At 38.6% G+C, this 26,535-nt stretch overlaps 1 protein-coding gene across 4 annotated transcripts in view; it reads left to right on the forward strand.

Moving 5' to 3' along the window:
• slc6a2 (solute carrier family 6 member 2) overlaps window positions 1–26,535 on the forward strand; it is a 106,361-nt gene that overhangs the window by 48,501 nt on the left and 31,325 nt on the right. For all 4 annotated transcript variants that reach the window (XM_057839685.1, XM_057839658.1, XM_057839675.1 and 1 more), the window contains exons 5-10: window positions 11,519–11,657; window positions 11,732–11,866; window positions 19,363–19,466; window positions 23,196–23,320; window positions 25,454–25,566; window positions 26,007–26,135. In XM_057839685.1, coding sequence (XP_057695668.1) covers window positions 11,519–11,657; window positions 11,732–11,866; window positions 19,363–19,466; window positions 23,196–23,320; window positions 25,454–25,566; window positions 26,007–26,135 — 745 coding nt within the window. The remainder of the gene's footprint in view (window positions 1–11,518; window positions 11,658–11,731; window positions 11,867–19,362; window positions 19,467–23,195; window positions 23,321–25,453; window positions 25,567–26,006; window positions 26,136–26,535) is intronic.

A 26,535-nucleotide genomic window follows, 5' to 3' on the forward strand; every position in this document is an offset into this window, starting at 1 on the left:
TGAGGAACGGAGCGAGAGTAGCTAAACATCATGCTTGTCATTACCCGGCCCCTCGGGTAATGCCAATGCTCAACTCACGGCTCTAGCTCAACTCATGCCGCGAGATAAAAAAACAACAACATACCTTACTGCTGCCGACAGCTGCTACAAAGTACGTCCACATAATGGTACGGTAGATATCATATTTATATAGGACTAGATGCATTATAGACTCGGTGGCATTAGCAGCACATGTACAAAAAGCTAGATGCGGGCGTTTGTAAATGGCCGCCATCTTAAAGCAGTAGACTTCCCTGCAAGGCTGTTGTAGCGAACCTTCCAAGCGAACCTAATTAACTTTTTATCTAAAATACTCCTAAATCGGTAAAATATTGACTTGAATCTATCTTTTAAAATAGTTTTAACACTTTCACATGTCGAAAGTAGACAAAAGGGAAATTATGGAATAACGGGAGCAATTTTAACAACTTTAACGGTTGATTCACAACATTAAATTAATTGAATGTAGTTTAAAGCTGCTGATACAGAATGAGGATTTGAATATATTATTTATTGTTTGTAACTGTTAACTTGATCAAGAAATAGTCGTTTATTTAAGCCTGCGAGGCTTTTTACAGTTTTTGTAACTAATGTACAAAACATTAAAATCAGCTAGTAGCGGGGGGGGGCATCAATACGCGATTTATAATCGAATCGTAGCCTCTGAATCATAATCGTAATCGAATCGTTAGGTGCCCAAAGATTCCCACCTCTAGTCACGACCCATTTTCAATCCTCTAACTGAGGGAATAAAGTTATTCCCCAAAATCTCACAATACCTGGCCCTGGTTATCCTCTCCCTAATACAGTGCAGTCGTCTAGTCCCATATTAGAAAAACAACCCCAAAGCATGATGCTCTCAACCCCATGCTTCACAGTCGGGATGGTGTTCTTGGGATGGTACTCATCATTGTTCTTCCTCCAAACACTATGAGTGGAATTAAGAGTAAAAAGTTTTGATCTCATATGACCATATTACTTTCTCCCATGACTCCTCTGGATCATCCAAATGGTCACTGGTAAAGTTAAAACGGGCCTGGACATGTGCCGATTTAAGCTGGGGAAACTTCCATGCCATGCATGATTTTAAACCATGACTTCTTAGTGTAATACCAACAGTAGTCTTGGAAATGGTGGTCCTAGCTCCTTTCAGGTCATTGATCAGCTCCTCCTGTGTAGTTTTTGGCTGATTCCTCACAATTCTTAGGATTATTGAGACCCTATGAGGTAGGATCTTATATCACCAAGCTGTTTGGCAAATGCCCCAAAACCCTGTCCAGCCTTGTAGAGGTCTACAATTCCTTCTCTGGTGTCTTTGGACAGCTCTTTGGCCTTGACTATGTTAGGAATTGGAGTCTTCCTGATTGTATGGAGTGGACAGGTGTTTTTATGCAGCTAACTGCCTCAAACAGGTGAAAAAGTCAGACTCAGAAAGTCCATCTTCACTCCACTTATTTGTTGGACTTTTTAAAGGCGACTAACAGGTCTTTGAGGCTCAGAATTCTATCTAATAGACATGTGTTCAAATACCTAATTGCAGTAATATAATACAAATAAATTGTTAAAATGTGATACTCTGTGATTTCTGGATTTTTGTTTTTTCTTTAGATTGTGTCTCACAGTGGACAAGCACTTACCATGAAAATGTCAAACCCGCCCTTCATTTCTAAGTGGGAGAACTTGCTAAATCGCAGAGTGTTCAAATACTTATTTCCTCACTGTATATTGAAGTCAAATGCAGCTGGACCTTGGTTCTTTACATCTCCCTGAGTATCCTAAAGTGTCTTTGTCGAACATCATGTCTTGTTAAAATAAAATCTATGTCAGAGTTCCACAGTGATAGCTGTGTTTTAGCATATTATTCATTCATAATCAAAAATCCTGAAGTAACAAATTGTGGAAAATTGTTCCTCTTTTCCTTGTGTTTGCTGATGGCATTCTTTATACCCAATGACATCCCAGCTTGTTTTTCCTTATGTTATTGTCTTTCGCAGAGGCCCAAGGGTCAGTTGGTAGGTGGGGATGCAAAAGTTTGTTTTTGTTTGTTTTTAAGTCCTACTATTTCAAACATATCAAATAAAAGCTCTTAAAATATACGCATGTATTCATGTGAATAATCTTTTTATTCTTATTATACGTGTGCACGAATGTTGATTACAGATCATCTTTTCACCTTAATACGTAGAATCACATTCAGAATTCACATTGGGCAAGAAGCACAGAAAATTTTAAATAAAACGTCAGCTCTGGTGGACAGTGAAAACCTAATAAATAATTAAATCTTCCTGATTCATTCAGTGTCTGCTTTTGTGCTTCTACTCAAGTATGAAGTGTGTACTTTTTCCACCTTATGTTGTGATCCTGCCTTGCATTACGCTTGCAATGGATTGATGCCTTTCTCCCTCTGTCTGGAGGCTGCACGGGTACGAGAGGGACCAGACTCCTCAGGAGTGAGGCTAACCAGGAACGCCTGTGGCTTATTAGTAGAGCCTTCTTAAGCCCTGGCCAACCATACACCAGTTGCCAGATCATTCTAGCATTGACATTGTTTGTAGCCTCACTCCTGAGAAGAACACGCTTTCCCGTGTATTTGCTTTGTAGCCCTTCAAGTGAAATTGTTGTCCTGGTCACATTTTTGGGTTTTTTGGAAAGTGCAATTTTTTTCCCTTTCTGGGTGATTTTGTGTTTGAGATTTTTTTTTAAAAATATATTTTAGACCACCTCAGCGACTGGGTCTTTGGCCTTTCCTGACCGTCCCGTAACACCTTAACTGGTTAGACCATAGGTGTCAAACTCTGGCCCGCGGGCCAAATCTGGCCCGCAGTGTAATTATGTTTGGCCCGCGAGGCAATTTCAAATTAATATTAGAGCTGGCCCGCCGGTATTACACGGCGGCAGTGCTGTTATGCCACATTCACCGCTTATACTACAAATCCCATGATGCTTTCTTGTTGTTTTGGCACGTAAAAACTTTAGTTAGAAGGTAGTGATCTGTCTTCATGCACACTCCTTCGGCTAAAACTCCCGGTGGTTCCGTATCCCTGTTCCTCTCCCCTGGACCACACTGCAGCCTCAAACTACAGCTGTCACTGTGTTACCCTACCAAGAAATGGCGAAAAGAAAGGCAGAAAATAGAATTTTTTTGGACAGGTGCGTGACAGAATATCTGTTTACATATGGAGAAGACAGACCTTTTTGTCTTGTTTGTGGAGCCAACGCGTTAGTTACTAAGGAGTACAATATTAGACGGACAAATATAAGGTAATAAAAATATAAGTGTAATGCAATGCTGAAGTCAAAATTTGATGCTGTCGGGGCCGCAGTTTCCACAGTTCATCCCAGACACGATGCCTTAGCTCCGCACCGAAGTTGCTCAATGGCTCTCCATGTTTGGTAGCACTTACTTCTGTGATCAACTTTTCTCCTCAATGAAGATGATAAAAACGTCTCACAGGAGACATCTGACTGACGAACACCTTTGTTTGATAATGAAGGTTTCCTCAGCTCAAACTCTGAGCTCTGAACTCTGGTCACTTCCATTGATGAACTGGCATCCAAGAAAAGATGCCAGGTGTCTGGCTTGGGCACATCAGAGTAGATCAGTGTGTCGCAAAATGAGCAGTAAATACATTTTCTATGCACTTTTTCTTGATACTGCAAGGCCTCAATGGTTGATTTATTCATATTTGTTTTTTTATTTTCAAACTTATTAGCCTGTGCAAGAAGCTAATTTTGACATTTATCTCAGAAGGCTGCAAACAGAAATGAGGCATTCAATTTTTATTTAAATTGTATTTAATATGCCATTGCATGCCTGTACCTTTAAGTTATATAAGCCTTGCTTGTTCAATATTCATTTGTAAATCAAAACTTGTTTGGTTCCATATTAAAAGGTTCATTTGTTCAACCTTTGTTATGACGGCAAGCCGTTAATGTGGATCCAAAACACAGACCAGGAGATCAATAGAGCGAATGTTTGTATTTAATGAGTACAACGAAGGGAGCACGCTTGGAAACGCGAGTATAACAAAGTACAACTTAGAGAGCATGCTCGAAAACGCGAGTATAACAAAGTACAACTTAGAGAGCACGCTAGAAAATGCGAGTATAACAAAGTATAACTAAGAGAACACCCAAGATGGCGTGTATATAACCGAGTACAAAATTCTAACTACAAAATCCAAAAGAGCACAAAAGTAAATAAGATCAAACCAGAACACGACCGAAGAATGTCGGGAAGCACCGAGGATGACGATGAGCACACAGCGGTAAGCAAGGCAGGTAACAAGCATATGCAATAGTCCGACACTTGTGTATAGTGACAGGACTCCTTAAATAATAAGTGCTCCTGATGCGTCGCAGGTGTGTTGTGCAGACCCGCCCATCTAGTTGATTCATGTGCTGGAATGAAAGAAAAATAACTGAGAAGGCACACAAACGTGGCAACCTTGGCCCGCGGCTTTGTTCAGTTGGAAATTTTGGCCCACTGTGAATTTGAGTTTGACACCCCTGGGTTAGACTATTGAAACAGCATTGTAAATATTATTGTCATGTTATGTGTATTGATATGCTGTTAAGAGTGTACTTTGGATTTGTATTTCACGCCGATTGTCTACATAATGACCCATTTGTCTTGCCATGACAGCGTGTTATGTGGAGCGAGTGTTTACAACCTGGATCACGTTAATGCGCGAATGGATTTGTTGGATCGTTGTACACAATGTGTAAACTGTTTGTGTAAACTGATAAAAGATCATGTTAATCATTTTAATGTTAACCAGATTTAAATTGGACTAATGGACCGATCGGCGGTCATTCTTAGGTTGTGAACGGGGGGATGGACTATTTGTCAGTCACTGTCAGTGCTCCAAATCAATCACTTCAAACTTCAAGGTTTTGTCGATGTAAGTCATAGGAGTGGGAACCTCGTGGTACCTCACGATACGATACGATTTGCGATACAAAGCTGACGATAACGATGATCTGACGATATAGCGACGCACAATTATCGATACATTGGTCAGGAAATCATGCTAGGATTTTCTACAAACAACTAATAAACAGAAAAAAAGTTTCTGCTGTGAATTGGAATGAGTTTATCACTAGTAGATGTCCAATCCATTTGAACTGGAAGGGTGGCAGCGAATGAACATTCGTTCATTCGCTGCCATCCCTCCCACTTCAAACGGATTGAACGTCTATGGCCGTCAGGGGCAGCCAAGGCCAGGCAATGAGGTAATTTTGGGCCATTTAAGGTCATTTACCTGTTAATTTTCAGTTACTTCCTGTTGATTTTGGGGTATTTTATGGGTCACTTCCTGTTAATTTTGAGTTACAGAACAGGAAGTGACCAGGGAATCACCCAAATGAATAGGCAGTGACTCAAACTCAACAGGAAATGACCTGTAAATGCCGTAAAATGAACAGCAAGTCACCTGTTAATGCCCCGAAAATCGGACTGAATGACTGTGAATGTTCTTGTTTTGAATGAACTAACGTTCCCAGTCTAAATGGATTGGGCGTCGAGCACCGTCAATGGCAGCCTTAGAGCTAACTGAGACACTATTATGGTGGAAGATTTTGGTAGCAACTTGATGGTTCCTTTTTTTATTTTTTTAAACATTGAAACTTTTTTAAAACAATATCTTGATTCTTGACAGGAGCATATCGATAACCTTTTGGATACAAAGTATCACAATATATTTGGGCTATCCAACTCCGGTCCTCAATAGTCCCTATCCAGCTTGTTTTCCAAGTCTCCCTCATTTAACACACCTGAATCAAATGATCAGCTCGTCAGCAAGTTCTGCAGGAGCCTGATAACGATCCTGATTATTTGAGTCAGGTGTGTTGGAGGAGGGAGACATGGAAAACAGGATGGATAGGGTCACTGGAGGATTTGAGTTGGATACCCCTGATTTAAGTAAAACCCAACTCAATTCCATTGTGTTCCTTTAATTATATCTGACATAAGACAGTGGATGTGATCGAATCCAATTTTCTTTGTTCTGCTAACTCTTTGTTCTTTGAGCTAAGTGAAATTAACAGTCACCGTTGTGACTGTAATTCAAGTTTTAACTTTTCAATCTGAAGTTATATATGAGGTGAACGTTTGCCTTATACTGTAGTTTGACATCAAAGGTTCAATCCCAGGTTCAAGCATTCCTGTGTGGAGTTTACATGTTCTCCCCGTGCCTCTGTGGGTTTTCTCCAGGTACTCAGTTTTCCTCCCACTTCCCAAAATACAAGTATGGTAGGCTGATTGAATGGTCCAAAATTGTCCCTATGTATGGGTGTTAGCGCAAAAAGTTCTTTGTCCTAATGTTGCCTGTGATTTGATGGCAACCAATTCAGGTTGTACCCCGGCTACTTCTCATAATAGATAGCTGTGATAGGCTCCAACACCCCCGCGACCCTCGTGAGGATATGCGGAACGGAAGATGAATGAATGAATAAAAAATTAAATACTCTTCTTGTTCCAAGAAGACAAACACATTACTATTTAGTTATTCTACAAGTAGCAACAAACAAACAAGATCTTGCAAAGTAGACAAAGAACATACACATCGTTGTAAAACACATGACTTAGTTCACCTTCATCTCTCAATTGACCCTTGGAGAAGACAGGATTTAATAAGGATTTTTCAATTCTGCGCTTCGTGTTATTTAAGGAGCACGTTAGGAGCAACAATGGCTACAAACAAGTGATGTAAATAAGCACTACTTGAAAATTTGTCATTAAAACAATGTATTTTAGAATCAAGACAAAGGTAAACAATGCAATAGATTAAATGAATGAACAAATTAATAACTAAATGAATAAACAAATGAAAAAAATAACAAATACCAAGTAAATAGATGAAAATATGTACAGTAAGACACAACTAACGCCATAGAGTCAAGCTGTGTAAAAAATACAATGTTTTTTTTTTTCAAGCAAGTTTTAAATAGTAAAGATAAAAGGTGCTTGTCTAATCTGTAACTCCATAGTTTCGTATGTTGTACAAAAATACATAAAATACAAATGACATATTTTTCCCCAACCGAATTCCATCCTCAATTTTCCCCTCCATTCTATCATCTGCTACATTTCTTGATAAAAAACATTATAATGGGCCAAGAAATGTAGCCTTAAGGGGGAAAAAACTATCTCTTCTGAGTATCTGCTAATGAGGCCAAATGTCTTGGAGAACATATTTATGTTGTGTTATGTGCCATTGAGGGACATCCAGAGTACTTGCATAGTTGTTAAACATTCAACAAGATAACGTCTTGAGTGAAGTTGACAATATGTCATCCAAATGGCTTTCCAAATGCACAATTTCATCTTGTTCAACTTTGCGGTGACGCTTCAGAATAAAATAACAGAAAATCTGGCAATTGCACTTGGAGCCAGAGGTAGTTATGATAGCTTCCTTCTGGAAAGACTTTAGGGTGCGTTTGTTGGAATTCTTTTCAACACAAGTTGTCTTGTACACATACGTTAATTCAATATAAAAATAATTCAACTTCAATGAGTTTCTTACCTTGACATCAATAACTGATGAGAAAAAAATCGAATCACCAAGCTAGGTTGACCACAAAAAATAGGTCAACACATGTTGGGTATGTTTACATGGACACTTTCATTCGGATTAAAAACCTGGTTGGAATAAAAAATGCTTCATGTACACACCCCATTTAGAATATTCTAACCCGATCCAGCCCATTCCGATCATGATTCTATTCCGAATGAGAGGGGTGGTTTATGCCGATTGATAATCCGATCGGCGCGCATGTAAGCACTTTATTCCAAAATTTTGGAACAAACCGTCCTTACCTGTGACATCATTATATGCGTTTCTGTTGTTCCCAGAAGCTGGTAAAAGCAGAGCGAGCGGAACATTGGGAAGGCGCAATATGCGCAAGACTAAACTGGTCTGTATATTAGACAAACACATTGGTGGAAATCAGGGCTGTCAACAGACTTGCAGGGGGCCGGCGACAAGAGACCGTTATATGGCCCCACAACCCCACCCCTGCCATCGGCTTGTCACGACAACATACGCAGTACTTTAACGCTTTGCAAGCAATGACAGTGTAAATTTTCCAATGTTTTAATTTGAGATGGACAGTTAAATTTAACAGACCGTAATGTGATGTGACACAATATAAACAATTTCCATCTATTGTCCCATGTAGGCTACAATACAATACAGCTGAAAGTGCTATGCCTGCTTGCTAAGCAACAAAATAGTATAACTAAACATCCTGTGCCTGCCCCCTCCACATCCCTGGGGTTATCAAGCCCTCAAACAGTGATCCGCCCAGATTTTTTGACAGCAAAGTCATTTATAACATAAGTGAAATCCATTTTTTGAGCAAGCTCATGCTCAGTGGAAAGCATGGTGTTACCGGCATCCCCAAGTGACCACTGTCCCCTACAATATGACCGGCTTTACCAATTGGGCACAGACGAAGAGGTGAGCGAGCGTAAGGGGGTGAGATAGTAGCTGCTGAGAGTTGTTGCGCGGTAGCGCTGAGCTGAGTGGCTGTGAGTCCCCCATTGTTAATAAAAGTTCCAGCAAAAAGCCATCCCACGTGTCTCTGCGTTTTTATGCACATCGCCATTTTCCTGAAGGAAGACCCGGACGAACTGACGACAAAAAAGCCGTCCACACTAAGGTGCGGAGTTGAGAGCACCGCAATTTAACATAAAGTGCAGTTTGGTAACAATGGCTAGGTTGTTAAGCCTGCCCTGTGATGTGGTGGAGCGTAGGTAGTTTTTTATTATTTTCATTTTACTGAAAGCTTGCTCTCCTCCAGCTACAGTCAGAGTCAAAGATAGAAAATGCGTAGCACTTCAGTGTGCCAAAGTGGGGTCAAACCGGGGGGTGGGGGGGTTAATATGTTAAAGTTTTTAAGTATATATCGAGTAGAACATATTTAATCAGACAATTATTGAAATAAAAAATAAATATGTGAATGTAAAGTAAAACAAATTAAGTGTCATTCAGGGGCCCCTATGGTCCTGAGGCATACACGGGTAAACCCCCCCCGTCGACGGGCTCGCTGGAGATATTAAAACATCTTAACAATGTTTAAAGAGTTAAAGGTGGAAAAACGCGAAAAAATATACAAAATAATGCTAACGTTTAATGTCTAAATCAGACATGTCCAAAGTCCAGCCCGGGGGCCAAATGCGGCCCGTGGTCAAATTTCATCCGGCCCCCAGCCTCTGTCATAAAATCAATAACGTCTGGCTGGCACACAGACTTAATTAATTGGTCAGCAGTACTTCTACCAGCATATGAAGTAGCTTACACACTAAATGCTGCTCCTCATTTACCCACTAAAAGGCAGCAGCATTCTAAGCAACATTCCCAATTTTCTAAAATGGCGGCAATCAACAAAAAAAGAAATTTGACCAAGACTGCCGACGCGTCAAGGATAGGTGGAAATTGGACTATTTCTTCACTAAAATACGCAACAACAGTGTCTGCCTCATTTGCATAGAGACAGTCGCTGTTTTTAAAGAGTTCAATGGGAGGCGATATTACCAAACAAGACATGCTGACATGTATGACAAGATTACAGGGAAGATACGTAGTGAGAAATTGAAGCAACTTGATGCTAGTTTAATTTTGCAGCAGCAGTATTTCGCAAGAGCCCGAGAGTCGAAAGAGAACGCCACAAAGGCTAGTTGCAAGATTGTTGAAATTATTAATTTAAAAAAAATAAAGCAAATGTGACACACAGAATGGCTTGCTGAAATTGGCTTAAATATATTGTTCCACGTAAAGGACGTCAGCCAAGGTCGGCGCTCCACATTTTTACCACACCAAATATGGCCCCCTTTGCAAAAAGTTTGGACACCCCTGGTCTAAATGAACAGAACAACGTATTGTTGACACGGCAGTCAGTTTTTCTGGTATATTTGGTCATGCTGCCTTCAAATGCTGTGGTAAAGATGAACCTTACCACATTGGTAATTACGAGTACGTCCTGTTTATGTGCTTTTGTTGTCATAGCAAAAAAGACACAGCAGACATTGACTTCATTTTGGTTTGTTGTAGGGCTGCAGCTATCAATTATTTTAGTAGTCGATTCATCTATCAACTAGTTAGTTCAAATAATCGAGTAATCAGATTAGGAACTTTTAATGCGTCGCAGAAGAAATTTTAGGAGATGTAAAACAAAGGCTTTCTACTATTGCACTTTCAAAACAGCATTAAATGCGAATACAAAATAAAAAATCCCGATTGTTTCTTCAAACTATGCAAAACTGCCTTTTTATTTGAAAATAAATTAAAATACCTGAGCTTAGCCTCAAATGGTACAAAAAAAACTAGTCAAATGAGAATCTTATTACAGCAACAGAACAATTGGCTAACTTTCATAGCAAAAATCTGCTATCCTAAATGCCATAAAATACTAATGTTTTATTTTTTTACAATGCTCTAAACATATCGTTCAAACGCATATTCCCACAAAAAAGGGCTAAATATACCTATAAACCAAATTACGAATGCATTAAAAGAACATTAGCTCAAACAAACACTTACCTTATGTTGGTCTTAATAGGGAGCTGCTGGATTCAACCATGTTAAATGAGTTATGTGGTATTTACCGTTGCCACTCGAGGGCAGTGTACCCATCCAAATAAATAAAACAATGCAAACACTTTCAAAATAAATCATTACAAAGCCACTCTAATTAATCGAATACTCGAAGCAGAAAATTTGATTCGAAGCTTTTCTCTTAGTGAATTACTCGAGTTTATCGTTGCAGCACTAGTTTTCGACCAATTAATTCATCCATAATAACAAGAAGAGAATGCATAAAAATTCAAACGGTACGTTTTTGTTTGTAACTGAACATTTTAGCCAACATTTGGTTCAAAAATGAGATTTTTATAATGTGTACACTTTGTTATTAAGCTGGTGTCAGAAAAGAACATGCAAATTGACCATAAATCTTCTTTCAAAATTTAACTTCTTACCATATTTATCTTTATTTCGACACTACATGAACGCAGCATCAATTTGCGCATGTCAAAATAATTTATGATGCATGAACACGCAAGACCTAATCAGTTCAATGTTTTTAGTGTCCATGAACACAGTGCATTTTAATCCGAACGCTGATCGGATTGAAGACATTTTGTCCATGTAAACATACCCATTTTCTGCAACAAGGTTCCACCAGCTTCATATTCTTACCCATCTTTTCTCATACAATTTTTATCTAATGGAATCAACAGTTGGATAAATGATTTGAAATACTTTTTTCGCACTAGTCTTCAATGAGATCTCCATTACCAGAGAATACCCTGTTTAATCTTTAACATCAGATACATTTAGTCATATTTATGACCAGGTTGGATTCAAAGTCATTACTTCTTCTAATTCAAGGCCAAGTATTGCTATACCTTTTTAGGCGACAGGCTTCTACATTATCACAATCAAATTTGTGTGTGTGCATCTGTTTGTCCATGTAGACGCGGTGTGCTGCACCTCCATGAGAGCAAAGGTATCGAGGACCTGGGCCTTCCTCGTTGGGAGTTGTCACTGTGCCTGGTAGTGGTGGTCTTCATTCTTTACTTCAGTTTATGGAAAGGTGTCAAGTCCTCAGGGAAGGTATAAGCCCACCACACCTAATTCTCATTGAATACAGTACAGGTCCATGATAAATGTGTCTGCTTTTCTCTAAGGTGGTTTACATCACTGCCACCATGCCCTACGTGGTCCTGTTTGTGTTGCTCATTCGAGGAATCACGTTGCCGGGATCCATGGATGGCATTCGTGCCTATCTGCACATCGACTTTAAGAGGCTCAACAATCTAGAGGTCAGCAAAATGTCACAGCAGCTAAACTCAACTATTCAATACTACTAATGTCGTTTTCCCATTGAGATCAGTTAGATTTGCAATAATTTGTTCTACGGTTGTTGTTGGAACTATTTTCTATCATTGGTTACCAAAGCAAATCACTGGCGTAATTTGTCTTTTACATCGGATTCCCTTCCTCACGCAGTATTTAAATAGGTTCGGGAAAGGTAAAGGCTGCCTGTCATGAATAAACTTCATTAGTCATAAGTCAATGATTAGCTTGACTGTTGTATAATTCTAAGCATGAGTTTGCAATTATGTTGTTAATTTGTATAAACAATAAACACGTGCAACCAAAGGGAGTCAAACTTATGAGATCAAGGACCACATTTGAGTTTCGAATCAGACAGAGTGGATTCATAGTTGATGTCGAAAAAAAAAAAAAAAAGTTGGCATGGTGGGTAACTGGTTAGCACGCCAGCCTCACAGATTGGAGAACAAAAGTTATAACCTGGGACCCCTATTTTCCTCCCACATCCCAAAAGCATCGACGTTAGGTTGTTTAGTCACGCTTAATTGTCTGTAGGTGGGAATGTGAATTTATTTGTGCTCTGTGATTGGCTTGCAAGTATTTACATAATGTAACTTGCCTCCGACCCATAGTTTGGTACAAAGCGTACAAGTATGTACACTTTTGAGACTCTGAGACTGTCTCCACACTAAGAGATAAAAAAATCTTCCATGTCCAGACTGCTAATTAAGGTACGGTGCATGCACAAGCCATCACGGGCTAATTTAACCGCATACTGTACAACCCATGATTCACTGATTCACAGACACTTTTTTAAAAAAATTTATATAAATAAAAAAAACACTCACTCAGTGGTTATTTTTCATACTTGATTGGAGGGATTATACTCCAGAGAGCCAAAGAATATCTGCAAGCAATTAAAGTTGTTTTATATAAATTGTCACATTCTATGTCTTGTCGACTAGTGGTCATCACCAACTAGGCATGTGCCGGTTACCGGTTTCACGGTTTACCGTGGTGTGGAAATGTCGCGGTTTCAAAACCACTAAAATTTTGCGTCAGACCGTAGTACGGTAGTCGCTATTTTTCATATGTGTCAAAAATGCAGCCAGAAGTTGCTTGGTGCGGCAGTGCTCACCCCTTCCCGTTTGTTGCTGTGTGTGAAAGTGACACTATCGACTAGACAGCCAGCGAACCCAAAAACAAATACTCCAAACACAAACTGTACTTTTCTTCAATTTATAGAGCTCTCAAATCGTGGTAAGTGGAATATCCAAATGAATACATTTAAAACGTTGTACAATTGTATTTTTCCTCGTGTGAGTAGCTTCAAAAGATTAGCACCGTGAAAAAGTTCGCCAAAAACAAAACACACATTTTCCTTTCAAATTCAATTTACAAACTAACTAAAAACTTACAAAGACGAATGTTAGCCTAGGCTTAGCTGGGAGAGCAACTTCGTCGAGTGTTACAGCCGCAGAGTGAGAATTTGAGAAAACAAGCTTGATTCGCTTGAATGAAGGGGAAAAAGGGATAGCGCCAAAGATCGCTAATTGCGAAAGATGATCTTGCCCTAAGCGCAAATCCACGTTCGCTGGATCAAGAAGAGGTCTCTCTTTTTTTTTTTTTTTTTTTTTTTTTTTTTCCACAACAATATTTACATTTTAACTAACTTATACACTTTTAACTAACTTATTAACTTATGAATTCTTTATGTTCTTTTTAACACAAAGGCATGACATCATGTAGACTAGAGTTGACACAGTGGCTGAAAATGGCGAAACTTCACTTGAGCTTTTCCACCCTCAAAAAAAAGTCATGCAGTATATTTTTTCAAACATTTTATTTAGAAGTGTTTTTACTTTTTTATAGAAATTATTTTGTTCTTGCTCTAATCTTGAGCAACTTGAGCTGCTGCTGTGGGTATAGTCCATAAGTTATATTTATTTTAATTAAGTTTAAAATATTTGTTTTTTTTATTGATTATTTATTTATTTTAACAATATATATGTTCTGAAAAATTAAAAAAATCCTGTTCAATGGAAAAAAGTTATGTTTTTTTTAACCCATACAGATGTATGGGTCAAAATAACACATTTTGGAGCTATAATTGCAATACCGTGATACCGTGAAACCACGGTATTTTTATTCACGGTTATCGTACCGTCAAAATCTCATACCGGGACATGCCTATCACCAACTATCTTGGGAAAAATACGCAGCGTATCAACAGTTGGCAAACTCATCCATAAATCACACCCATCATAGTAAAACGTCTAACACCAAACATTAAATGATCAAAAATCAAAGTCGTCTTACAAAAACTTGCCCACAAGGTTCTCGCCTTCGGCCAGTCAAACAGAAATGTTCTCGTGTTTGAATTACATCCCATCTGTTGAATATTAATGAGAATCCAGATTCCCGAAGAGCCAGGTGTAAAATACCAGCTAGGATTGCTTGAAAAAGGAGATTTTGGTATTTTTCTCCCTCAAATTATCTTGCAATTCTGTTAAAAGAACATTAACGATGGTGAAATTAAAATAGCATCATAGAGCCTGTACAAAGACTTGATTATGCAGTTGTGTCTATTTATCCATTCTCTGTACTGGCTGTCTGCAGTCTGGTCGCAAGATTTATTTATATAATCTTATTTGTTGAATACAATCTTCAGAGATATTATTGCTTTTTTCTGACTTAATCGAAGTTTATTTGTGCAGAATCAAGTCCTTGAGGATAATAAAATCTTATTTTAGATTCCACACTGAAGATAACATCTCTCTAGCTGGACTAATTGTGGTGCAATAAATAGATCTACTTGTGGGACATCGTTGTTCATCACAATATGAATCTTTCAAAGTGGAGTTTTTATTTTTACAGCAATATGCTTTATTTTTGTTGTTGTTGTTTTCATTAAATATATTTTTCCTTTAGAAAGTAGTGCATTGTATGACACTTATCAGATGCAAAGTTAACATGCGCAGGAGATACATTAACGTACACATGTTGAGTTCTTAATTGACCATACATGTAAGTAGAAGTATGAATAGTTTTTTTTACCAGTGTTGTTTTTGGCAGCTCTTTTAATTTTCATCTTAGCTGTGGTCTTTTAGAGGAAAATTAGTCATAGTCATGTTTTAGTCATTTCAAAATGGGTTTGTCTAGTTTTCGTTGACGAAAACTCAAGAGTCAAAACTCAATTTCGTCTACCGTATTTTTCGGACTATAAGTCGCACTTGACTATAAGTCGCACCAGCCATAAAATGCCCAACGAAGAGGAAAAAAAACATACATAAGTCGCACCGGAGTATAAGTCGCATTTTGGGGGGAAATTTACTTGATAAAATCCAACACGTAGAACAGATATGTCATCTTGAAAGGCAATTTAAAATAAAAATACAGTAGAGAACAACATGCTGAATAAGTGTACAGTATGATTATGTTACATGATACATGAACAACGAAATGCGAATGTGGCCGGTATGTTATCGTAACATAGCTATAAAGACTTATTCAGATAACTATAGCATAAAAAGCATGCTAACAAGTGTACCGAACCATCAGTGTTAGTCCAAAACACCAAAATAACATGTGAAACGATATAATAATGTGTTAATAATCTCATACATAAGTCGTTCCAGAGTATAAGTCGCACCCCCAGGCAAAACATGATAAAAACTGCAACTTATAGTCCGAAAAATACGGTAGTTGTAGTCGACATTGACTCAAAATGTTTTCGTCTGTAAAATTCAAACGTTTTAGCCCAAGAATAAATAAATAAATACATAGGTAAATGTTTCCAACAATTTTGAATAAACATTAACAGAAGAGAACATATTGTCGTGTCGACAAGGACAACGCCAAAGTCCTGGTGGTAATACACACTCAGCAACAAAACAGTACATTATTTTCAAATAATTATACCCACCTGGACACCACATATTGTGTGTAAAAAAAAAAAAAATTAAATTAAAAAAAAAAAGTCGTCCTATAGTTTAAGAGGATGCTCACTGTTAGCCTAATGCTAACGTGAATGCTATGCTAACGCTATGAGTTACATTTAGTGTTTGATGAATACTCAGCACAGATCTTTAAAGGCTAAAGCAACGTTGCATATTCTCTCAAGAAAACAAATCTCACTGTGACTGTGTGATGCAAAACAAGCAAACCTCGAGAAGAGAGGGCACCGGCGAGCATGTCACATGAGTGACACAACCAGACACTGCTACCATGAAGGCTAACTACACATAAAAATGTCACACATTGTGAACGCGATGGAAACTATGGCGCATTTTTGTCTCGTCAGACGAAAACTGGTGTTCCTTTCATTATGTTTTAGTCTCGCAAGACACGTCTTTAGCTCGTTATCGTCTCATCGTCATAAAAAAATTGTTCGTCGACTAAATATTTTCGTTATAGTCATCATTGATGAAAACATCGTATTTGTGTACGACCAGGCCACTATGTGCCCTACCACTTCCCCAAAATCATCTGGGAGATCCTCTAGCAGCCCTAATGAAGCTAAATTAATGGATAATTATTGACTTAGCCATATTTTACTGAAAAGAGAGTATGAGGGCCTGTGCCCCTCTCATTGCTACACAACCACAAATTCCTATGTTTAAATTTTTAGCTCTAAAGTTTCCATCATCTTTTAGCTGTTTTCTCAGACAAGCTTCCTCCTGTGGTGCGATCACAAGAGCGCAGACAATTATTAATACTCATGTTGTTCATTTTTCCTCATGGTAATCAATAAAATGGTAAATATCATTATGCAAAACATTTTATTTCAACACATCTGCCAGTATTTAATATTTTTAAATAGAGATGTCCTGATGGCATATTTTTGCACCCAAGTCCGAGTCACCTGATTTTGAGAGTTTTTTTTGCTTTTGTTTTTATTTGAACAGTTTCCAAACATGTACTGTACTTTTTACAGTACTTAGGCTTTTCCCGGTATAAGTATAAAACTTATAATTTTTTTTAATCTTTTGGCAATGTTGTTGTATTTCTGGATTATTTTGTTACTTTTTTGCCCAAAAAAGTAAAAAAAAAAAAAAAATTATCTATCTATCTATCTATATATATATATATATATATATATATATATATATATATATATATATATATATATATATATATATATATATATACACAGTGCCTTGCAAAAGTATTCGGCCCCCTTGAACCTTGCAACCTTTCACCACATTTCAGGCTTCAAACAGAAACATATAAAATTTTAATTTTTTGTCAAGAATCAACAACAAGTGGGACACAATCGTGAAGTGGAACAAAATTTATTGGATAATTTAAACTTTTTTAACAAATAAAAAACTGAAAAGTGGGGCTTGCAATATTATTCGGCCCCCTTGCGTTAATACTTTGTAGCGCCACCTTTTGCTCCAATTACAGCTGCAAGTCGCTTGGGGTATGTTTTTATCAGTTTTGCACATCGAGAGACTGAAATTCTTGCCCATTCTTCCTTGCAAAACAGCTCGAGCTCAGTGAGGTTGGATGGAGAGTGTTTGTGAACAGCAGTCTTCAGCTCTTTCCACAGATTCTCGATTGGATTCAGGTCTGGACTTTGACTTGGCCATTCTAACACCTGGATACGTTTATTTTTTAACCATTCCATTGTAGATTTGGCTTTATGTTTTGGATCATTGTCCTGTTGGAAGATAAATCTCCGTCCCAGTCTCAGGTCTTGTGCAGATACCAACAGGTTTTCTTCCAGAATGTTCCTGTATTTGGCTGCATCTATCTTCCCGTCAATTTTAACCATCTTCCCTGTCCCTGCTGAAAAAAAGCAGGCCCAAACCATGATGGTGCCACCACCATGTTTGACAGTGGGGATGGTGTGTTCAGGGTGATGAGCTGTGTTGCTTTTACGCCAAACATATCGTTTTGCATTGTGGCCAAAAAGTTCAATTTTGGTTTCATCTGACCAGAGCACCTTCTTCCACATGTTTGGTGTGTCTCCCAGGTGGCTTGTGGCAAACTTTAAATGAGATTTTTTATGGATATCTTTGAGAAATGGCTTTCTTCTTGCCACTCTTCCATAAAGGCCAGATTTGTGCAGTGTACGACTGATTGTTGTCCTATGGACAGACTCTCCCACCTCAGCTGTAGATCTCTGCAGTTCATCCAGAGTGATCATGGGCCTCTTGGCTGCATCTCTGATCAGTTATCTCCTTGTTTGAGAAGAAAGTTTGGAAGGACGGCCGGGTCTTGGTAGATTTGCAGTGGTCTGATGCTCCTTCCATTTCAATATGATGGCTTGCACAGTGCTCCTTGAGATGTTTAAAGCTTGGGAAATCTTTTTGTATCCAAATCCGGCTTTAAACTTCTCCACAACAGTATCTCGGACCTGCCTGGTGTGTTCCTTGGTTTTCATAATGCTCTCTGCACTTTAAACAGAACCCTGAGACTATCACAGAGCAGGTGCATTTATACGGAGACTTGATTACACACAGGTGGATTCTATTTATCATCATCGGTCATTTAGGACAACATTGAATCATTCAGAGATCCTCACTGAACTTCTGGAGTGAGTTTGCTGCACTGAAAGTAAAGGGGCCGAATAATATTGCACGCCCCACTTTTCAGTTTTTTATTTGTTAAAAAAGTTTAAATTATCCAATAAATGTTGTTCCACTTCACGATTGTGTCCCACTTGTTGTTGATTCTTGACAAAAAAATTAAATTTCATATCTTTATGTTTGAAGCCTGAAATGTGGCGAAAGGTTGCAAGATTCAAGGGGGCCGAATGACTTTGCAAGGCACTGTACATATATATATATATATATATATATATATATATATATATATATATATATATATATATATATATATATATATATATATATATATATATATATATATATATATATATATAAATTAGGCCTGAGCAATATTAGAAAAGAACTATCATTGTGATTTTTTTAAAGGTTTGCGATAAATTGCGATGTTATATTGCGATATTAAAACTATAAGAATTTTCACTAGATAACTTGAATAGCTCTGTTTGGGATAGGCCTGAATGATATTGGATAAAATTAACATTGCGATATACAGTATATTGCCAAGGCTCCACATTTACATTTTGCATTGGTCGCACTGGTGCGCAGGTGCACAGGCCCATGGATTACTCATGTGGTCCTTGGGAACACCACGTTGGTAACCACTAATGCTTAGGCATAATATACTGAGCAGCCACAGAGGAGTTTCCTGTATTGTTTTGCTCCTCTGGTGCAATGTTTCAGTAAATTCCATTTCAGGATCCATACTTGTCATCTTCATCTTTAGCATCACTGCTACTGTTTTGTCAGGCATCACACAAAATAATAAGTTAATCCTTTCGATGTTAAATGCTCACCGAGTAGGAAGATCATGGTATATGCGTTTGTGTGAAATTGTTTCTCTATACTTATTGTATGTTTTTTTTTGTTGACATGTAAAATTTTTCCTGGGTTTGTTTTGTTAATAGGTGTGGATTGATGCTGCAACCCAGATATTTTACTCCCTCGGAGCAGGATTTGGGGTGCTCATTGCCTTTGCTAGCTACAACAAATTTGACAACAACTGCTACAGGTAAGCATCCTGCACAAAAACACTTCTGACAGGTCTGGTTTAGATAAAAAACAATGTGATTCCAAAGGGCCAACATAATGACATTGTTGTTAATACGGCAGCTTCACAGCTGAGAGATTGTGGAATTGAATCTCTTTTCAACTCTCTTCTCCGCTTCTTCAAGATGTCTTGTCTTCCAAAACATGAAGATTGGGTTCACTGAAGCCTCCAAATTGCACAAACGTCTAGTTATGTGTGTGAATGGTTGTCTTTGTGCCCTGTGATGGACTGGCGATAGCCCTCGGTTGATAAAGCCTATGGACCTGGGGCTACGGCTAAACTAACACAATAAATAAGGTTATCCAGGCTATTTTACACCTATATTGCCTTGCCACACAGGCGTTTACGCAGCATGTGTTAGCTGCTCACCCAGCTATGGCAAGCCGAGCGCATATTTGCACAGTAGTCTCTGGTCCGGTACGCCAGACAGCCAACATTTGCATACAAGGAATTAAAATGTCAATTCTCCACAAGATGCCCTTTTTAACCATTCGCTAATTAACTCATTCACTCCCAGCCATTTTCATCGGCGCAAGGCACATCGCTCCCGGCCGTTAGTGGTGTCAACAATAATTGATGCGGCAATGCATCCAGATGCGGAGCATGGACAATTCGATTTGATGCGGGCAACAAGCTGAATCGATTCAGGGCATTTTAAAATATATAAGTACATTCAAAAATTTTCCCTGCGCAATTCCGGTGATGCAACGGATTTGGTGTCCCCATTTGTATTATTATTCTCATGTTTCATTTTTATACACCGCATAACTCTGGTCAAGTTTCCCAACAACCTCGTAGAGGCCAAAATTTCTCCAGATGTCTGCTTTCAATGTCTTAGGTGCATCAATAATCTTTCTCGCTCCCTCTTTCTCCGCTTCAGCCATTGTTATGTTATGTCCTATCTCTTAGAGCAGCGGTCTCAAACCGACTCCACAAAGGGCCGCAGTGGGTCCTGGTTTTTGTTCCAACAGATCCAGCACAAACAGTTCAACCAATGAGGTTTCTACTAACATAAGCAGCACCTGATTGCAATCAACTGATTACACTTGTAAGAAACCAGATTGGTGAAAAGGTATTTGTCTCGTTTGGTTGGAATGAAATCCAGTACCCCCTGCGGCCCTTTGAGGACCGGTTTGAGACCACTGTCTTAGAGGTTAGATCTTGTGCCCGAACCCGATTAACATTTTGGGCGGGTCGGGTCGGGTCCAAAATGTTAAGCATTCACGTTCGGGTCGGGTCGGGCGGGACTAATAAATTATAAAAAATAAAAAATAAAAAAAATGGGATAAAACCGAGAGCAGGCTCTCTGTATTGTGCATTTGCTTGTGCACGCACATGAACGCCGTGGCCCGCATGTTATATTAAACTTTCCCAGCATTATTTTATTTTGTAAATGCTTTTATAATGATCATAAAAATATGTAGACTATTTAAACATTAAGAAAACTTGCGTTTTTCCTGCCAACTCGAAGAAATTACATTTATTGCTGCTTCTTGCGTTTTTTGGAGTGACGCAAAAAAAAAAAAAAAAAAAAATTCGGGTTTTTCGGGCTGGGCCTGCAAATCTAGTTAATTGATCAGGCTCAGGCCGGGTCGGGCTTCAATACCAGCGGGCCATGTTGGGTCGGGCTGGATTTTTTAGGCCCGATCTAACCTTTATTGCACATATATAGTGGGCTAGGCCTACATTTTACTTTTGTTCTACATTGCAATTTAGTTGATGTTTTGTTTGCAACTGAACTGATCCCTGGATTGATATTGCGATAAAGATGCTGCTGCACTACAATATTTTCTTTGTCGTTTTCATTACTATTTACTTGAATATTTTTATTCTTGGGTCGTTGTGACTAAAATACAGTGACTGTTATTACTGATTTTGCACAGGAGTTCAGATGTTGCACTGTGTGAAAGGCTGCTACTGTGTGTAAAGTGTAAAAAAAAGAGAAAGCCTTGGTCTCATTCAAAACAATAATTAAATGCTGTGATCTGTTTTTTTTTTTTAATATATATATCTGAAAGTTTTTTCCATTTGACTTCCATCAGGAGTGACACAAGAGCCAATAAAAAGTTGTTTAATGTCTGACCGCTTGTGTTGCCTCATGATTCACGAAAAATATGCTTTGCTTTAGAATTTTAATGCATCCCAGGCTTTAATGCATCGCGATGCATTGCCGGATCGAACCGAATCGAATCGTGACCCTCTGAATCGAATCGGTCCGAATCGAATCGTGGCCCTCCGAATCGATTCGAATCGTGAGGGCAGTGCCAATGCACACCTCTACCGGCCGTTTTACTGAATTTGACTGATTTTGCAAGGCTCACAGAAAATTCTGTTCTATTCCTATACAAACATGGAAACCACCAAAAGAAAGATTAGACTCTATTCTTTCAGCAGAAAAAAAGTAAGGTTTTTTTTTCCATTCTTTAGAAATCAGCATTAGAAAATAGCTTAGTTTGAGCAATTTTCCAATTTCTGATGAAAAAACGGAGAAATTGAACTTTTTCTGAAAGCATACATTTCAAACATAACTTTGACTTTAACACAGCTATATTTTGCTTTAGTTACATCCCAAACATCTGAATAATGTTTTCCTTTTACAAAATAACAGAAACAACAAGACAAATAGAGCTTTTGATAGCAAAGTAACTATTTATTTACACATAACTAACTGAAAGATGACGCTATTGTTGCCGCAAGAGCCGGTTAAACTTTTCCCTCATCGTTTCCTGTCTCCAAAAGAGGAATTTTTAGTCTCTGCGGGCTCTGCTCACGAGCAGCACGGGCTCAACGGCATCTAGTGGTCCCAGTCGTTCTGCTCGGTCGTCCAGCGCCTGGCATCCCGGGCGTCCTACCGGTTGTTCTGCTCGGTTGTCCGCCGCCTGGCATCCATTTGGTCATCTTCCGCCGGTGCCCGGGCTTTGCGGCTTGGCCTCTCGTTGCCGTTGAATAGGGTTGTGGGTCTTACCAAATGCGCTTCTGCCCTCCAGTGGCCAGTTTTATTGCTTTAAAATGGATTTTCAGCTTTGTGCTTTGGAGCTCAATTGAATCAGAACCCAGAGATGTCTTTTTGGAAAAAAAAAAAAAAAACGTAAAAGAAGTATAAATATGTCTTTGGGACACTGAAACAATTAAAAATAGAACGTATTTATACGTTTTTGGGAGCAAATGAGTTAAGAACCAGCAATTACTTCTCAATCCAGTAGTGCCCATTGCGTCGATTGTGGTTCATTTTTAAAATAGGGTCTGGTGGGTGTGTGAGAAAATTTCAGTATACTTTGCTACTGCTACTGGAGCCCAATCTCCACTCACAGCTGCAGGTCAAAACAGTTTATAAACTCAGAAATTGGGATACCTGCCCTATTTAATAAGAGCCAATCCAAGAAAAGACATGTGAAAACAGCATTTTTATTCACATTCCTATGTGTATAAAGTGAAATATAAACTACAACTTTTCACACTAAGGCGGCATGGTTAGCTGACTGGTTAGGATGTTGCTTTGCAGTTCTGGGATGGATAGATGGATGGGTGGGTGGATGAATGGATGGATGGGTGGATGAATGGATGGATGGATGAAATAACACTATAAATGTAACAGGTCCCTAAAACTCTCCTAAAATGTTTTTTATTTAACTGTTTGAGAGATTTAACAAATCTAACTAAAAATTATATATATCTTTTTTCTCTGTCAAGGGATGCTCTTTTGACCAGCACTGTGAACTGCGTCACCAGTTTCTTCTCAGGATTCGCCATTTTCGCTGTGTTGGGTTACATGGCGTACAAACACGGGGTGAAAATAGAAGACGTGGCAACCGAGGGTGAGTCAAAATATATACAGTATCCTCATGTTTGTGGGATCAGACCCATTTTTACAGGAAAAGGTCTCACTCATTCCACTTTGTTGGCTGCTCTAAGTAAGATGGCCTTAAAAGTTCTACATGTCTTGGGTCGACAAATTATTTTGGACTGGATTTGAATCTTAGACCCGTATCATCCTTAATCTCTCACTATGGAATAGTTATGGGACGATTACTGGTTTCAATGTACAACGAGGTTTTAAAAAATCAAGTACCGCAATTTTCGGACTTTTTAAGCCGCTACTTTTTTCCTTTATTATAAATCCTGCGGCTTATGTTCCAGTGTGTCTTTTTATTGATTTATTTGAGTTAAGAGGTAACACTTTATTTGACAGCGGCGTCATAACACTGTCATAAGACCATCGTAATTATGACATGACACTATCATTGGCATTACTGAAAGCATATGTCATTAAGTGTCATCCGGCAAATTATGTTACTAATTCCATTTATGTCCATCTTGGATCTTTTACATCCATTTAAAAGTGAGATGATTTGCCGGATAACACTAAATGACATCTGCTATAAGCATACATAAATGCTCATGACAGTTTCATGTCATAGTTATGATTGTCTAATGGTAGTCATATGGCGCCACCGTCAAATAAAGTGTTACCAAATACCATAACTAGCAATTAATGAAACAACAGGAAAAGTAACTGAATAAATAATTAGCACAGAACATGAATTTTGATTGTTGTTTAAATCTTTAGCGCTGTAATGCATGCTAGGAAGCAAGTTGGATAACAACAGAATTGACAGCAGGTGGCAGCAGAGGTTGACTGTCTCCCCCAAGGGAACAGTGATGGCCAAATGAAGCTTCTTGAAACAATGAAGCTTTGCAGCCCATTGGTTTAAAGCAGGTGTATCCAAACTTTTTGCAAAGGGGGCCAGATTTGGTGTGGTAAAAATGTGGGGTCCGACCTTGGCTGATGTCCTTTATGTAGAACAATATACTTAATCTTATTTTAGCAAGCATTCTGTGTGTCACATTTACTTTATTATTTTCTTTTAATTGATCATTTCAACAACCTTTTAATTAATAATTTCAACAATCTCGCAACTAGGCTTTGTGGTGTTCTCTTTCGACTCTCGGGATCTTGCGAAATACTGCTGCTGTGAAATTAAACTAGCTTCGGGTTGCTTCAATTTCTCGCTGCGGATTTTCCCTGCAGTCTTGTCATACATGTCAGCGTTTCTTGTTTGGTAATATTGCCTCACATTGAACTCTTTAAAAACAGCGACTGTCTCTTGAATGAGGCAGACACAGTTGTTGCGTATTTTAGTGAAGAAATAGTCCAATTTCCACCTTTACTTGAAGCGTCGGCCGTCGCAGTCAACTTTTTTTTGTTGATTGTTGCCATTTTAGACAATTGGAAGTCAAGGGTCACACAGGGTAATGTTGCTTAGAGTGCTGCTGCATTTTAGTGGGTAAATGAGGAGCAGCATTTAATGTTTAAGCTACTTCATACGCTGGTAGCAGTACTGCTGACCAATTTATTAAGTCTGTGTGCGGGCCAGACGATATTGATAATATGACAGAGGCTGAGGGCCGGATGAAATTTGACCACGGGCCGCATTTGGCCCCCGGGCCGCACTTTGGACATTTCTGGTTTAAAGCGTCATGGTGGTTCATTTGGTCTTATGACAGTCGTATGATGCCGCTGTTAAATAAAGTGTTACCTGTTAATATCTTCTGGTTTAAATATCCCATAATACAGTGAGGAAAGCTGCGGTTTATAGTCCAGTGCGGCTTATCTATGAACAAATGCTGTTTTCGTGCCAAATTTGGTGGGTAGCGGCTAATAGTCAGGTGCGCCTTATAGTGCGAAAATTAAGGTAAATCTGAACTCAATAGCTCGAGTTTCGAATGGGTTATTAAATTAGGACCGTATTTTCCCGGTACCAGCCTCTATTAACTGGCTTCTTGTCCATGTCAGAGCAGATTTTAAGGTGTTGCATTACAGTTTAAATCGCTTAGCACCGGCATACACAAAAAAATGTATGAATATTCATATTTCTGCGTTATAAGTAAAGGAGATGTCTGATGAATTGCTTGATCTATTACATCTTCACATGTTTCCGGATATACAGGGGCGGGATTGGTGTTCATCATCTACCCAGAAGCTATTTCTACCCTTCCGGGCTCAACGTTTTGGGCGATTGTGTTCTTTATCATGCTGCTGACTCTCGGCATCGACAGCTCAGTAAGTTCCAAATCTCAAATCAAAGTTGACAGATTCCTTTTAGTGTGGTTGATTGCTGTGTCAAAAGACTGATAAGCTAGTTAAGAAATGTGTGGCGTATATCAATCATAATGGGAAATAAGTGTATAAATGTAAAACCATCCAAAAAAAAAAAAAAAAAAATCCATTAATAGAGCATGGAATTTACAATACTTGCCATAATGACAAGCAGTACTGAACTAATGTAATTATACTTTTTTTTCAAATAGCAAAAAAAAAAGGCAGCCATTTTCTTTTCCTTTTTATTAGTTACTGACAATCAGTGAACCAATAAAAAAAATTGACCCAATATCTGTTTTGTGTCTCTAGCCCCAGACTGGGACAACCGGAGTTACTTACTGTATAATGATTAACTTTGGACCAAAGCAATACATCTCTGTTCCGTCTGTTTTGTCTATCAGATGGGAGGCATGGAGGCCGTCATCACAGGACTGGCGGATGATTTCAAGATCTTAAAGAGGAACAGGAAGCTGTTCACCTTCGCAACAGCCTTTGGCACTTTCTTGTTTGCATTGCTCTGCGTGACTAATGTGAGTTCACCCATCCTCGGCGCTTCAACACCTTAACACTCAAATGGTTTTCCTGCTTTTAGTACAAGCTTCCTTGTTTGCCATTACTGCTTGACAGTAATCAACTCAAATCCGCTTTAATTTAGAGAACATATAAAAAAACTGCAGAAAAACAGGAAAGTCTTTTCACCTCCAGTGAAACCTCTAAAGTCAAATTTCAGGAACCCAGTTTGAACCTGAAACCCTTGCCTGACCATAATTTGATTCCCAAAATTGAAACCCTAATTCCATCTACAAACCTTAGTCAGAAAACCTTACCTAAGTTTCAAATTATGATGCTGCGTTCAAACTGGCTTTGTTTTGTAATGTGACAACGAGTTGCTCGCACTAAACCCATCGCCAAATGATATTTCGTGTTCAC

Source organism: Corythoichthys intestinalis, chromosome 1 (genome assembly GCF_030265065.1).
Source record: "Corythoichthys intestinalis isolate RoL2023-P3 chromosome 1, ASM3026506v1, whole genome shotgun sequence".
NCBI classification, from domain to species: Eukaryota; Metazoa; Chordata; class Actinopteri; order Syngnathiformes; family Syngnathidae; genus Corythoichthys; species Corythoichthys intestinalis.